This window comes from Protopterus annectens, chromosome 12.part0 (genome assembly GCF_019279795.1).
Source record: "Protopterus annectens isolate FY-2018-M chromosome 12.part0, PAN1.0, whole genome shotgun sequence".
Taxonomy (NCBI): Eukaryota; Metazoa; Chordata; order Ceratodontiformes; family Protopteridae; genus Protopterus; species Protopterus annectens.
This window is the reverse complement of record NC_056746.1, coordinates 917,202,615-917,219,562: the sequence shown is the minus strand read 5'-3', so window position 1 is coordinate 917,219,562 and position 16,948 is coordinate 917,202,615. Positions and strand designations below refer to the sequence as shown.

The 16,948-nt window shown below is 40.6% G+C and overlaps 1 protein-coding gene across 1 annotated transcript in view; it reads left to right on the top strand.

The window, feature by feature from the left end:
- Nucleotides 1-9,512, top strand: part of LOC122816875 (plasmanylethanolamine desaturase-like) — a gene marked incomplete at its 5' end in the record, with an annotated part of 99,114 nt that extends 89,602 nt beyond the window's left edge. The window contains 1 exon segment of the mRNA XM_044089945.1: nt 1,402-9,512. Within this exon segment, the coding sequence (XP_043945880.1) occupies nt 1,402-1,523 (122 nt within the window).
- Nucleotides 9,513-16,948: the final 7,436 nt, after the last annotated feature.

Sequence of the window (16,948 nt, the reverse complement as noted above, 5' to 3'; positions counted from 1 at the left end):
CTAGAGCTCATTCCATGGGTCTGTGGCTGTATTCTCAGCTTTTTCATCAAGAGCTTCAATAGATAAAATTTGTGCAGCTGCCATTTGGTCCACTGCTCATACCTTTATTGCTCATTACAAATTGGAATTTGTTTCCAGGAACAGAGCTGCATTTAGCTCCACTGTACTCTTAAATATTCTTCTGTGAGGTCCTCCCAAGATTCATCTAGCTGGAGACATTATCCCTTCAGTTGAGGAATGAGTAAAAATGAAAACATCACATAAAAATGTTATGTACTCATAATGTTATGTATTCACCATAATGTTACATATGTGTTGTCCATTTTCATTTTTCTTCAACTTCCCACCCTCCTAACCCCCTTCCCCTTGCTCCTGGATAGGCCTGAGTGTTTCAGTTTGGGAACTGTTGTTCCATGTTTGAGCTCCAGCTCTTTTTCTATTCCTGTAACTTCTTGAGTTCTCTTAAGGTATTACCCACTCTCTCCTATGGGCAGCAAACTCAATCTGAGGTATGTTAGCCAGGTGGGGCATTATGGATAAAGGGAGGATCTTGTCAGTTTGGATCCAAGGATCTAATAGAACCGACTCCATCTCTGATCCAAGACCCATCACTTAAGGAAGAATGAAAATGGACAACACAGATTTAACTTTATGGTAAGTACATAACCTTTTTTTTTTTTTTTTTAATAATCTTTCAGTACCGAGCACTGTTGAATGATGACACAACTATATTGTATTTTTACTTCCTACATATCCATTTGCCCCACTAAGCACTGAACTGAACTGCAGCTACATTTAGTAGATTACAGGTTTACGGCTGTGCTTAGAAGGCCCTGCTTTTCTATAGTATATTTACATAGAGCACCACCTGCATTGGTTGTGTATTACTGCACATTTGCATGCTTCACACTTTTAATGCACAACATGGGTATTTGAAGGGTAAGAGCCCAGTGTCTCTTCATTTAAAAGAAAGTGGATGCAAGCAGAGAAAAGCTGAGAACAAATGGTCAAAATACCATTAAGGTGTAAAATGGTATTTTGAGTGCATTATAGTGAAGATCAGAGTGCAGATTAGATATGTAGAAAAATTAAACTCTCACAGAAAACTAAACACATTAGAAGCTGGATTAGGTTTTATGGTCTTGTGTGCCAAGCAGTGCTCCTCTATTTCCATGTTGGGTATAGTGAGCTTAGTAGGATATTTAAATGTTTGCTATGTTTGATAATAACTAAGTAAATGGAGAAGCACAGTGACTTCTAATACTGTTATGTTTGCTTTTCATGTTTTGGGGATATATATAAGTAAATGCATACTGCTTATTTAACTGAAATTCATGGTAAATCTGTTAACCACTTGAAAGAGTTGTGTTTTAATACTCTGCCTGTTCTTTGACCACAAAGGTTGGCTGAACTATCCTTTGGAGAAGATACAGTTTTGGAAACATCTAGAATATGCTATTGAAAGACTGACTGGTGAAAAACCTAGAGCAGATGACATGAAGTGGGCACAGAAAATGAAATGAACTCCTGCCAATCTTCCATAATGCTTAACATTTGCCAAGTTTCCAAAGCCATCTGCCGGATCCAAGATATCGGGATAACAGACTTCAAAGCACAAGCTAACACGTGCTAAATAATTAAAACTTGGAGACAATGAACTTAACTCTTGATGGGAGCATATGTAATACTTGAACAGAAGGAGAAAACTTTTGCAATTTAAGCTTCTGTGTTAGGGCCATATTTGCAGAACTGCTAAGTAATAAGTCATCACTTTTATGAATTTCACCAAGGCCATGACATGAATTTTTGACAATGCACAGAATCTTGCACTAGGAAATTGTTAGTTTAAAAGTTCTTATTTATTTATCCAAGTTAGTTTTGTGGTTTTAAAAATAGTATTTTTTTAATTTCAGAAGTGTGGCAAAGTAGGAAGAAACTACTTTGCAGTGTCATCCTATTAGGTAAAATTAAATTGTGTATAGTTGCATAATAAAATGGCCATTGTCATGCCAGCCAGTGTCAACCAAAGGGCCTTTGTACCTTCGAGTCCAGGCTGAATAGAAGTGAGGCAAGGCTGTGGAGATCTGGACTGATTGCTTGCTAAGGGCTAACAGATGCATAACATAAAACCAGCAATTCACTATTTATTTAGTTTGTGGTGTTTGTAAGGTTGCACTTTTTTCTGAAGTTGGGGGATTACTAACAAGCATCCAGCAAAACTGGGTTTGGTCATCTATCAGATAATATGAAAACCAAGTTCTGTTTTATTAAACACGTTTAAATACGGATGTTGTTGGTCTTTCCCCACTTTTTTTTAACCTTCTTTCAGCTTAAAACTCGAGTACTTTCAGCGCAGCAAATCCATTTGAAATAAAGAGCTGCAGAGAAAAGTAAAATATTTTTGCATCATTCTGGAGCCATTTTGCATTTCCCTCTTGTAGCTTTGAATCTTCCTCAATCAGATAGCATATATTTTTTTCCTGTTGGGGGAATGGAAAGAAAACTTATTTTTGTTTCTGACTCTTAATCTTGAATCATGCTTCTTGCCGGTGAAATTTTCCCTTAGCTAATGCATGTGTGTATATACATATATGCATAGAATAAAACAGAAATTTTTTTTTTAAAATACCTCCACCTGTTACAGTCGAGCTCCACAATATGAAGGAGTAACCAGAAGGAGCATTCAAGTGTGTGTTGTGCAAAATAAGATGTTACAGACTGATGGTGTCTTTTTAAGGTGCTTGCTTTGTTCTGTATATAAATAAGCCTTAATTTTTTGTGTAACAAACATATTTTTCTTTGTTGTATTGTTTTCAGTGCATAGAGTATATTTATAGTAAAATGTCTGCTGCCTATTACTCTCTGTATCTGTCTTCCCAAATGCTCATGAGATTATTTCAGAAGCTGTAGATTTGCATTGCCAGTTCATTCGGGGAAATCTGAAAATGCACTAAGCACTTGAACTGGACTTTTTCTGAAATAAATCTTTGACCTCGTGTGCATATGATGCATGCTCTTCTTGTTTTGCATAATCTTTCCATCAAGACAGACTTTTGAACTATTAGACAGATGTCTAAAACTACCATGCAGTCATAGGGCTTGAATTGTGCTGCTCTGTTGAAAATTTTCAGCAGTGTTGTATAGCATTTTGGGTCAGATATTAGTTTTGGTGTTTACTTAATGATTGTTGCTGCCCATCTTGTCTTGCTGTGTCCAGATACAGTGACTTACCAGCCAAGAGCTGTCACAGCAGACCACCCACCACCACCAAAAACTGCTGCCCTTGCATTTCACTGCCTGACTTCATCACCTATTAGATGTTTTCAGGATGTCCCTGCTGATCCCTTGGACTTCAGTCCACAGTTATCCCCCCTTACAAAGAGTAGCATTCGCACATTCAAGAGGGTAGATGAAAATTTCTGAATACCTTTTCAAAATTCCCCCTGAATTGACAGTCACTGGATTTTCCTTTGCATGATTTTTGTCATAGAATGCAGTAATCAGCCCACCTCTAGAGGCAGTGAATGCATTTATAAGTGAGGGCTTTAAAGGATATGTTAAACTCTTGCTTAGGCTTGCATTGCCAGACATATAGTAAAGTATTTAGTATTCCCACATTGCTTGTATCAAAGTTACAATTTTAACAACATTTTCAGCTTTCTGAACTATTTTAAGAACCTGACTGAAAGGTACATCATTCTAACCTAATAGCCCACAATATGATGCAAGCTAGAGAGGTCCTGTGTATTCTTAAGGCAACAAATGCTGGTTCTTATTTTGTGTCTGGATCTTTAGTTTCTATCCTAAGGAAACTGTATTGCTAACAGTTTGGCCTTCGGAATGTATGAAATGTGGCCTACACATTTGGCACTTTTGTAGTGCTCTAAGAAAATTTAAAAAAAATAATAAAATCAGTCCGCACAGACTGAAATAAGTTGTACACTTGGAATTCTCTCTTCAGATGCAATGATCACTTAGTTTGACTGTGCTAACTAATACACCTTTGAGTTCAGAGCAGTACAGCTCAGGTACACTTAAACATCATTTTTTATGAGCATCATTAAATCCACAACTAAGAGTGACATTGTATGAGTGAAAGCAGCATCTGTAGGGTGTATGAGAAGCGGCGGAAAATTTGATTTACAGATGGATTCAGCATTTTAAGTAATGGGGGGAAGTAGGCAAGTAGGAAAGCTGAGTGGAGTCAACTGAATGATTTAAGAGATTTTCATCAGTGTGGCATATTTATAATTTGAATAAGGCTGTAAAGTATTTCACTCCCTGTGGTAGAGGGCAGAAACGTATTCATGGCTTGTGTTTGTGGTCTGGTTGTTTTGTGGAGAAGCTTTCTGTACATATTTAATATTCTGTATTGCCGCATGCAAATTCTTGAGGATTCTGACATGCGTTTTATTTTTATTTGTAGTTTTTACACCCTCTTGAAAACTTTATCAGTAATTGTTGGCTACTTTATATACAGTATACCTTTTGTAAGCCTATAAAAAGCATGCTTCACATTTCACTGAGTATGTATGCATTTGGTATGGTGTCTGATACAGAACATATTGAGCCTTTGCAAGACATTCACCCCATGGTGAGTAGGCATATTTGAAAGAAGCCTGGGCAAAATGGATTGTTAATCTGTAATGCACATTAGGACTTTGCTGTGCTAGTCCATCTGTTTTTGAAAATATATGTTTATCCTTTTCACTTGTTAAATTGTGCAAGACTCGTTGCAGACTGTAGGTTTCTGTCTGACAGTGTTTCACAGCCAATTTAATTTGTATTTATTTATATGTTTCTAGCGAGGCAGGTGTGCAGATCTAAGAGAAACCATTTTCACACACGTTTGCTAGCATCATGTGATATGAAATGGTTTTATGCCACTGCATTAATTTTGGGTATTACTGAATTTTACTTTTATTTCTTAGAGTCCCATAATTTTCTTTTATTCTGCCAGTATTCCTAACATACATTCCATACAATCCTTTCATTGTATAAAAATATTTGCAGGGAGTTTCCCCAGTGTCCTGGCTAAATATACCCTAGTTAACATAAATACTATCTTGTCTATCTCCTGGAAAATGATAAACCTGATTAGCAAGTCAGAATAAATAAAACAAACATAGCATCTGCAGTAGAGCATACTGAATTTTGTATGAATGAGTCTTGAAGTGCATGTTTCTTAGGCGGAGTGTAGGAAAGGATAGAGATGTAAAGTCCAGTCTTTCATGTTGGACTCCTTTTATGAACGCTGTCCTTTTTTTGAAAATGTCATGTTCTTTGTTGGCTATCGCAGATTTGCCATTTTTTAGTAGGAAATGTTGACAGATGATTTGTGCCATGGAAGTAATCAGGATAGTGTGTGGTTGTCTCTTCACAGGAGCTTGTTCTGTACCAGATCTGCCATATTTGTTCAGTCTTGGTTCCCTGCTTGTAGAATATGATTGGCTTTCAGTTCCACATTAAGAGAAAAATACTGTTAAATGCTACTTACACATATGTATTTCACACTCCCCTGGATGTGTGCCTGCAGTCTTCAAGCTATACTGTGTTGAACTGGTCACCTTTGGGTTTTATGGTTTCTTTGTCACTACCAGTGTGTGCCTTCATCTCTGTCAAAGTACAGATCCCTTATCTAAATACATTTATTTCATATCCCTCTGCATAGTTCTATATCATGTCCTTGCAATCCTCAAGCTGTATTGTATTGGATCTGTCACTGGTCACCTTTGGGTCCTATGGTATCTTTGTTACTACCAGTGTGCCTTCATCTCCTAAAGTACAGAACCCACATCTATTGTGCAAGTAAAATGAGAAACTTGTTAGATTAGCACAGTCTGCCTACTGTCTGATGGTGGCCCTTGGTGGATGATCTGCCTGCCCACCACAAGCCTTTCTACCACAGGAATTGAGGTATGGCACCTTCTGTCTCTGCCTGTTACTTGTGATACATTGTATCTAGTTTATTCTCCCTTCGTATGTGGGGCAGATTGTCACTGCATTAACACCTTGTGTTTTCTGCCCTGGACAATGCATAAATCTGTGTGCTAGCCATCCATGGAAACCCTCCACACTGCTGACTTTCTGGGTGTTGCTAAACTGCACTCTGTGAGAAGATCCAGTGGTTTCATATGAGGAGTGGTTGTGTGTGCGTGTGCGCGCATGTGCATACGTGCTCCGCGGTGTATGTGGGTGCATGTGCAAGGCTGTGTGTCTAGTTTAGGGGTGATGATGATGATGTCAACATTGCATTTTTTCTCCCATTACAGTAAACAGCATTTGTTACTACACATCTCTAACCAGTTTGAACTCGGAAGATATTCACTTGTGTCCCTTTATTTCAGCATTTTGATGCAGTTTTCATTTTTCACACTACTTCCACAGTCACCTAAGAATTAGTGTCTGATAATTTTGGAGTGTATTGATTATTTTCACTACTTGGTGCCAGCACTTTCTAAAATCTTCCATCATCCCATAGGCCCACAATAACAGCTGTTGATGCTTCAGAAGGTGACTCTGGTTGAGAAAGATTGCAAATTTTTCTTTCCAGAAAGGTTTATTTTAAAACACAGTTCTAAATGACATCAAAATAAAACTTTGAGTGTAATCCTGGGCTATTATTTCACATGTGGGCTTGGTTTCAAACCATTTCCATTAACACTGTAAGTAAATACAGAAGTTTGGAAGATAGCAGAAGTCTGCATGGTTGACAGCCCACCCCAGCCACTGTATAATAACAACCATCCTTTCTTCATATAGATCAAATTTAATTTGTTTACAAGCCACCAGCTGTGTGAAGTAGGAGTTGGTAATACAGATATCGCATTGTCAATGGATCACTTTTTAATGCTGCCCTTTCCTTTTTTACGTTTGTCCCTTGTAAGTGGATTAGCTGAAAAAATTGAGTGTTCTTTTTTGTGCTCCAAGTATGACATTTAAATTAATGTTAATAAGCAGAAAAAAATATCCAAATTGTGAAACTGGGTTTCTTTCTTTCTGTTTAGGTTTTAGTGATATGTATGCTGTGAGACTGTATCTGTGCCCTGTGATGAGTTGGCATCCCATTCCGGGTTAGTTCTGCTTGCACCCATTCAGTTTCAGTATAAGCTCTGCCCAACTCCCTCCTAAATTGGATTAAGTAGGTTATACCAGAATGGTCATCAGAGTGGTTATTGTCATTACTGACACAACTTCTTGGAGGTACCATTTGAAAGATTGAATGACAAAGTTAGTAACAGAAAGTTCCAAGTAATTGCCATTAACAGGCATTACCAATTAGTGCAAATGATTGTTTGCTGTGGTATTTAAGCCAACTTCTCAAATAAATATAACTTTATGTAAAGGCCATTTGTGGGTGTTAAACTTTTAGACTTGCATATATGACACAAAGTAAGTTATTCATGTGCTAGGGTGTTGTTCTAAAGTTCTTTTCCTGTCCTAGAACTTACGATGTTGCACATGGCTTGCGATGTTGCACGTGGCTGAAAGTGCTGACTGCTGTGTTACCATTTAGATGAAATATTTATTCAAGCACCTTTTACATGCCCAGATGAAAACAGACTATCCAGTGGCATGTCAGTTAATAAGAGTTTCTTCCTTTAGGTGGAAATAAAAGAATATGAGGCAGTTGTCTCTGAGTATGAGTTGTCCCTTCTGCCCATCTGGGTGGAACTAAAAGATCCCAAAAGCACTTGTCACGGATTAGGAGAGTTTTCCCTTCTGCCCATCTGAATGAAAGTTAAAGGTCTCATAGCACTTGTCAATAAGAGAGTTTCCCTTCTGCCTAATTGGGTGGAAATAATTAGGTGGTAAAGAGAATTTTCCCTTTTGCTTTTCTAGGTAAAAATACTCCATCTGTAGCATTTGCCTTTCTTCAAGGGAGGTTTTCAGGTTTTCTTGTTCATCTGAATAATGTCCCTTAAAGAAGAAAGTCCATCATTCACGTTATGTCTTGGTTTGCTTTTGTGGCCATTGGTATATAGGTTAATGTAAACAATGAGAGTAAACTTCTGAATGAGATACTTTGCAGTACACTTGGGAGTTGAAGGTCATGTATAGTTTTTCTGGCTTACGAAAAACTTGAGTTTTAATCTCGTGCAATTGGCTGAAAGACTTGTAGGTACTTCTGAATTCATCATTTAGGGGTTTCCCCCCCCCCCGTTCGTTTTCCAATTTAAAGGAAAACTGAAATATACATGATTTTCTGTGCAATGCTGACACATTAGAATCAATCTTTCTTTGCATATTTTAATGTTTATACCCCAAAATGACCATCATAAGGACCGCTCTACTAAGGTGATTTTGTGTTTGCCTTTCTGCCCTCTTCCAAGAATATAGATTGAGACAGTGTAATGTGAACATGACCTAAACATAATTTTTGCTCCATTTATTTACATTGATAGTACCTCGAGTTATTGTCTTCTTAAACGCACTGTGAAAGGAGTGCCAGGGCTTCTTTTTAACTGAATTGCTCAATTCTGCACTTACTGTAAGCTACTGAAAGACTTTTTGTGGTCCATTTTGCATCTTCATTATTGCAAAGCAGATGAATAGTAGAACTGCATTCACTATTTAAAGCAGACCCTTGAACCTCTGCAGCTATGGTTAGGTATGATAGTTGTCAGTCTACTGTTGAAGTTTTACTCATTCATATCCGACAGTTAACATTTCAGAGAGCTAATAATAAGGTAAACTGCAGGTGCTTGTCATTTTTTTAAGTTTTGCACAGTTACATGGATAAGATCATCATTTCACTGGCCAAAATGAGAGCATTTACCAGTTTGTTTATGCAGTTTTTCACTGTAACTCATCTCTGTGTTTCATATCAATATTTGTTTAAGAACTATCTTTTCGGAAGATTGTTTTACACAGCTGTATGTGTGCTTGCTTTATAGCACTTTATTGACCTCAGCAAGACACAGTCTCAGAATGTAAAATTATGGACAGTGGCAGATAGGCTGGACGTCACACTTCTGCAGTTTAAATTATGTGCAGCCTAAGGCTAATTGAAAAAGCTGAAATTTGAATATGAAAAATGTTGGGACCTTCATGATTTGTGGCAGGGAGACAAGAGCATTAGATACAAAGCACTTAATGGTTTCTGTGTATTAAACAATATATGGGTCATTGTACAGGGAGCAAAAGATTCCAGAAAAAAAATGATTGACATTGGAGGGTGGGGCTTTCCTTTATGGTGGTGGTGAATCCACTCACAAACTGTTAATATTTTCATTGTTTTTTCATTTTTTTACTGTATTTCCTTTCAGAAATTGAATTTGTTAATGGCTTGTTGATTTTGACTTTTTAACATGCTGCATTATACTGTCTTGGTAAGTGTGCCATTATTTTGTTACAAGAGCTGTTGTACTTAAAAGAACAATGTTACTTGAAACTAATAGAGAAGGAGTGTCACAGCAAAAACATTTCTTTTCTTATTATTTTAACAAATATGTATGCTTTCTAAAATATTGACTGAAAATCAGTATATCTAAATAAAAATTTTCCCTATATTTGAGCTTATCTTCTTCACTGAGTGCTGTATAAACCATTGAAGCTGTGTCATTTACATCATTTCATTTCTGTTAGACATCACAATTATTTGACGTTTGTCATTGCCCCATAGAAGTAGGAATGTATTGCATGCAACCTTAATGCCTTGAAATTTTGAAACAAGTGCAATAATCTTATAAAATTGTTGACCATTTTCAGTGCTCTGATTCTCTTGCTGCTTGCTGTACATCATAACAGTTTATTGAATGGCCAGATATGACTTTATCAACAGGCACCCTAGCATGTTTTGTGTCAGTCAAGAGAGACTGTAATTCTAATGCAGTAAGTTTTTGGCCTGTTGAATAAGAGCACCCCTCTAGTCATGCATCAGAACTAGAATTGCCTTGATGGACAACCTTGTGCTTCATTATTCTTTGTTTTAATTATTAAAGGACTGCAGCAAAACAAAATGTGTTATAGAAACTTACTTGCAAGCTGTTCCATATATTATAAACATACCGCAAATTTCTTACTTGTACTATTAACTATCATAGAAAATATAGATTAGTACTAGACTAACTGCCCTCATGGGTCATTTTAAGCCTAGCCAATCACCCCATCATTAATTTAGTTTCTCAAAAATTGATGTCCACAGGGGAACACATTTTGTTAGCAACTGAGCAGGCATAGCAATCAGATGGATTTTACATGCCAGTATATCTAAGCCAGTAGTCCCAGTGTTTTTTTTTTTTTTTAATCCTACCGTACAAAATAGGATTTTTTTTTTTTACAGAACAAGCTGCAGCATTTCCAAAGCTACCTGGACAGGAATGGAAGCTCCAGGTAGCATTAACCACAGTAGATACTTTGTTAGTGTGTATGTACCTCTGTAGATGTAGAAATGTTCCAGAGGGGCATTCTGCATGCTTCTTTTCTTTTTTTTTTTTCCATGAAAGTAGCACTCAGTTACTGATATATTTTGTGTTGGGAGATTGTTTGGTAGTTGACCATGCATTGGGACCATGCATATGGAACAGCTGAAGATGGTATTTTTTTTTTCTTTTACAGAGATTTTTAAAGTACTACACTTGTTAGGGTGACCTCTTTAATGCCTGGGTCCAGTTTCAGGGAAAGGTATGGAAGTCTAAGAATTATTCTGTACTTTAAAGACTCCATTTCCTTTCAGGAAGATGGAACGCGGGTCCAGCAACAGCTGATCAATGCTGTAGGAAGGATTAACTGCATGACTGGACCTTGAAGACCATACAACATATGGAGAGCTTACATATTCATTCATTTGATTACCAACTTAATGCATTTCATGGACATTGGGGAGCTAGAGCCTGGTACTTAGTGGGCACAAGACAGAGAAATTCATCTTGAACAAGATGACAGTGCATGCACACAAACACACCGTGTGGAGTTGCTGTTGGGGTGGGGGTAGGGCTATGGTTAGTAAAGATTACTGAGGTGAGTAGGAGGGCTGCCCTTGGCCCACCCCTAACTCACACCGTACCTTAAAATAAAACCTTCCCATACCTCCGCCACTACACAATACGTAGTCATACACGCAATTATGCATAGACACATGCTACAGACATAACATCGAAACCCAGCTCTAAATCTAAAACACACACTAACATGCAGTCACGCAACATGGTATACCCTTAACTAACCCTAACGCGCAAACTCTCACATACACATTGTAACCCCCTCCCAATTCTCACTCACCACTTTCAAAGTAAAGACATTTCAAGATATCGAATGGTCAGCTATCTGAACGCTCAACAATCTCGACCTCCGTATCGCTTGTCAAAGAATAAAGCAATGTTCGAAAAAACACACCTTCCTCAGTGATATTCCAGATTTTTTCCTTTTTTTTTTTTTGAGGCTTAAGGATGATGTCCTTCAAGAATGCAACTGCAGTCCTAACATATGGGTTGTCCTGCCTCAGGCAGCCCTTCGGTCGGCCGGATTCCAAAGTCTGGGTCCGGCGTCGGCTGATGTCGCCTCCTCCCCGACGTCAGAGCGGCTGGGGTATAAAGGCATCAGCCGGCGCCATCTTCTTCAGTCTTTCTTGCCGCGCGGTGCCCGAAGCAGAAGCAGTTCGCAAGTGCCGGTCGGTCAGCTCCTGTGTTTTCAGTTACCGAAGTCATCTAAAAAGCTAAGTACCCCGTTGGGGAACATTTTTTCTTGCCTCAGCCGATGTCAGAACAAATTGAGAAAGTTAATAATTGTTTGTCTTGTGGTAAACAAATAACTCATAAGGACTTCCATTCCTACTGCCTCCCTTGCCTGGGCCCAGACCACGACGTCTCGGCCTGTGCTGCCTGTGCTTGCTTTAACAAGCGCACTCAGGCGCCGGGCAGAATTTGCCGAAAACTTTTTTGGCGAATCCTTCGCATACAACATGCCGTCGGAACAACCGACAGCACAAACTACCAAGAAACGTAAGGACCGGGACTGACATCCTCGGCCCGCGTCTTCCACCGATTCTACACCTAAGCCTTCTGCAAGTGCTTCGGTCCCTTCAGAAGTGATTATTCAACCGCTTCAGGCCGACGACACCGCATTATCACAATCCTCGGTCTCGGAGGCTACACCGGTGCCGGTTGTTGAATTCCCTCCAGAAACCGAAGTTCTTGAACCACCCGACACCATTCCTGTGGACAAGGTTATCCCTGCACGTGGGGCAGCTAGGCCTCCTATATCCATGTCCATCAAGGCCTTTGCACGTGCCAAGGCCGCCAGCCAGGCCAAGGCCCATCCTAAGCCTACTTCTCAGGCTCCTTCTTCTGAAAGACAGATCATGTCTCTTGCTGCAGACCTAATCTCTCTTATCAGGGGGTCTCAGCCACATCCAGACAGAGGTTCTCAGCCACCTGCAGAAAAAAAGGCCTAGAACTGAGCAGGCTGACAACCTCTCTTCCGATGAAGCCTCTGGGGATTCAGAGCATTCAGATACCCATGAAGAATCCTTCCAAGCCTATGAGGACTCTGATGCTGAGGAATCTATTCCGTCTGCCTCTCCTCCTGAGGATTTTTCTTTTGGTGAAGTCCTCCACTCTATGAGGGAGCATTTTAAGTGGCATGGTCAGGAATTCTCTGACTCTAGGAAAAGGCTCCGTACCTTCCTCATGTTACCCCAGCACAGACCTTTGGCTATCCCTCCAGTTTTGGATGTCTTGGATGATGTATTTTCAGACTCCAGTGCTTCCCCTGATTCACTCCCTCCTGCTCCTGTCAAGCCAGACAGATATTACAGGGTCCCCTGACACTCAAAAGCATTTCTTTAAGGCCCAATCTGTGGATCTAGAAACTATTTCACATGGCCCCAAAGGAGTGGCTTCTTCCTCGGCCAAAAATCCACTACCAGCTGACAGGGAAGCAAGGTCCCTGGAGAGATGGGGTAAAAAAGTTTATACCTCTACCACCCTTGCCATGAGGTCACTTAACTGCCTTTTCCATATGTTTAAGTACCAGGATTTTTTACTGGGTGATTTGCAGAAAAAGCTAGCCTCTCCTGAGCCTATAGATAGAAAGGCATTGCAGGATTTGGTTCATAATTCTCAGCAGGTTAGTAACCATTTTCTTCAGTGTGGTTATGATGCATTGGAGGCTTCATGTAGGGCAGCCATGACAGGGGCTGTTATCCATAGACATGCTTGGTTGAAAGAGCAGCCTCTGCTGGATCATGTTAAAGTAAAGCTCCTGGATGCACCTCTGGATAAACAGAAGCTTTTTGGTGCTAATGCTCAGGATGTATTGAAGTCTATTGAGGAGAAGGCAAAATCAGTACAGACAGTAAAATATTTTCTCCAGGTTCAGCCACCCAGATTCAGCAGAAATTGGCCTTCAAAGAATTGGTCCTTTCCAGACTCAGACAAGTTTCAAAGGGGAAAGAACAGGCGTGCACTAGGTAGAAGACAATACCGAGGCTCCTACAGGGGACACCAGTGGCAACCTCAAAATCAAAGAAGTGGCACAGGTACCTCACCTGCACCACAGGGACAATCACAATGACTTACCTACCACCCCACCTACCAAGGCTCAAACAGAAGCACCTTTAGGCGGAAAATTATCTCAATTCTCAACAAACTGGCACATTATAACAAAGGACAAATGGATTCTGGATATAATACACAGAGGCTACAGATTCCACTTCCATACTTTACCAACAGGACAAGGCATGCCAATCCTGCCACAAAATCAAAGGGCAGAGGCACTCAGAGAAGTCTCAAAGCTGTTAAAAATAAAAGCAATAGAGAAGGTTCCTCCTCAGGAACAAGGCCAGGGATTTTATTCAAGACTGTTCCTTGTTCCAAGAAAAGAAAAGCAATGGAGACCTATTTTGGACTTGTCCATTCAAAATACTTTTCTCATGGTGCCAAAATTCAAGATGCTGACGTTACAGCAACTTCTTCCCATGCTGGGCAAGGGGTTTTGGCTGGCTACTCTGGACCTCAAGGAGGCATACCTGCATGTCCCTATCAGACACAGTTGCAGAAGATACCTCAGATTTCTTGCAGGAACAGAGCACTATCAATTCTCAGCATTGCCGTTTGGCTTATCTACTGCGCCCAGAGTATTCACGAAATGCCTGGCATCAGTAGTGGCACATTGCAGACTCCAGGGGATTCAAATATACCCTTACCTGGACGACTGCCTCATACAAGCAGACAGCAAACAAATCTTGATAAAACACTTGTATTATGTCATTCAATTGCTACAGGCTTTGGGATACACAGTCAACATTCAAAAATCAAGACTACTGCCATCCCAAGAGATTACTTTTCTAGGAGCAAAGCTGAAAACACAGCTACAAATGGCCTTCCTCACAGAGGAGAAACAGGAGCAATTAACAGATTACTTCAAAAGCCTAGCAAAACTAAACCACCTGACTGCAAGGAAAACCCTGCAGGCCCTAGGGTTCATGGCATCTTGCATTCTTCTAATCCCTCTGGCAAGACTTCACATGAGAAAACTGCAATAGTACCTAAAAAGCTTGTGGTCTCAACACAGCCACAACCTGGAAGACATAATACCACTCATACCATGCCTGCAAAAGGAATTTTTGTGGTGGGCTCAAGCAAGTCACTTAAACGAAGGTATGCCTTTCAACAAACCTCCAACAAGTCAAACTATTACAACAGATGCCTCAGACCATGGATGGGGGGCGCACATGGACGGCAGATGCATTCAAGGGCAATGGACTCCCATGGAAATGCATCAGCACATAAATCAAAAAGAGATGTTGGCAGTGATACATGCAACAGAAACCTTTGGAGAATCTCTTCAACAAGGTCATCTGCTAATAAGGACAGACAACACCACTGTCATATGGTACATAAACAAGCAAAGGGGCACTCATTCCCACCCCCTCTGCAGACTAACAGTGACTCTCTGGGAAAAGTCCCTGAATCTGAACATCTACTTGCAATCCCAGTTTGTTCCGGGCAAGGACAATGTTCTGGCAGACAGGTTGAGCAGAAATTTCTTGGAGCCACACGAGTGGATGCTACACCCACGCATATTCTCACAAATAACATCTGCATGGGGAAGACCAGACATAGACCTCTTTGCATCTCATCTCAATCATCATCTGGAAAGGTTTTGCACAAGGATACACCATCCCCTAGCCTGGAGAACGGATGCTCTTTCCTTCAGCTGGAATGCCCTAACAATTTATGCATTCCCTCCTCTACCTTTACTCACCAAGGTGTTACTGAAGATCAAGGCAGAACAACCGAAGGGAATCTTGATAGCTCCAGACTGGCCAAGGCAACACTGGTATCCACTGCTACTGAGCATAACTCACTCCAAACCGTGGCCCTTGCCTCAATGGCCTCAGCTCCTGACTCAGCACAATTACAAGACAGTTCATCAGAAACTGCAAACCTTAAAGCTGGCAGCTTGGAGAATTCCATGACTGAAACCCATGACTCCCTCTCCAAAACAGTACAGGACATTTTGCTGGAGGCACGCAGACCTTCCATCAGAAAAGCCTATTCGGCCAAATGGAAGAGATTCATCATCTGGAATGCCAACAAGGGAAAGGATGCATCACTGATGAACATACCTCAGATATTAGAATACTTGGCAGAAATGTTTCACAGTGGCCTCTCATATTCTTCCATCAAGATCCACGCTTCAGCTATCTCTGCACATTACAACTGTGACCCACCTGTGTTTTCCCATCCCTTGCTAAGACAGTTTCTAAGGAGTATAAAGAATATCAAACCTCCAAGGAAACAACCAATTCCTGCATGGGACCTCAATTACGTCTTGGAAAAATTAACTCTTCCTCCTTTTGAACCAGCAGCATCTTCAGAAATGCAATTTCTCTCTTGGAAAATGGTTTTCCTGTTGGCAGTCACCTCAGCAAGAAGAGTCTCAGAGATACAGGCCCTCATGGCAGTTCCTCCTTTTCTCATCTTTCACCAGGACAGAGTTTCCCTTAGAACCAATCCTTCCTTCATGCCTAAGGTGATATCCAGAGTGTCACTAAACCAAGCAATTCACCTGCCTACTTTCTTTCCTAACCCTCAAAACAAAGGGGAAAAGCTGTTGCATACTTTAGACATTCACAGACAACTACGCTACTACTTGGACAGAACAAAGTCTCTACCAGGAAGTCTGATCAACTGTTTGTAGCCTATGCTGCTGGGACACAAGGAAAGGCAGTCACCAAACAAACTATCTCAAAATGGATTGGACACTGCATCAGATTCTGTTACTCCTTCCATGGAAAGAGTGTGCCAGCTAATATTAGACCACACTCCACCAGAGCTATGGCCACATCCACAGCCTTTCTTAGAGGAGTGGCCACAAAAGATATTCTAGAGGCTGCTACATGGAGCTCCATGCATACATTTACCAAACACTACAACCTGCCATTATACTCCAGATCCCGAGCAGGCTTTGCTTCGGCAGTCCTGCAGGGCCTTCTAGCTACACCATCCCTTGCTTAGTCCTACAACCCCCCAGCTTGGCTATGGTATTCAACCCATATGTTAGGACTGCAGTTACATTCTTGAAGGACATAGTACAGTTTTGTACCTACCATAAATGTAGATGTCCGATAGATATGCAACTGCAGTCAGGTTTTCCCTCCCTCCTACCCCTCTGTTTTTTTCCCTTGGGTCCATTCCCCCTTTCCTATAAGCTGGGGTTATCTGTTATGGTGTATCTGTCTATTACTGTTGTGCATGTCTGAATTTTTTGTTTATCCATTCACAAAATTTAGCCTTCCTTGGAGGGCACCTGACATCTGGGGCAAGAAACACTGAAGAAGATGGCGTCGGCTGATGCCTTTATACCCCAGCCGCTCTGACGTTGGGGAGTTGGCGACATCAGCCGACGCCGGACCCAGACTTTGGAATCCGGCCGACCGAAGGGCTGCCTGAGGCAGGACAACCCATATGTTAGGACTGCAGTTGCATATCTTTCGGACATC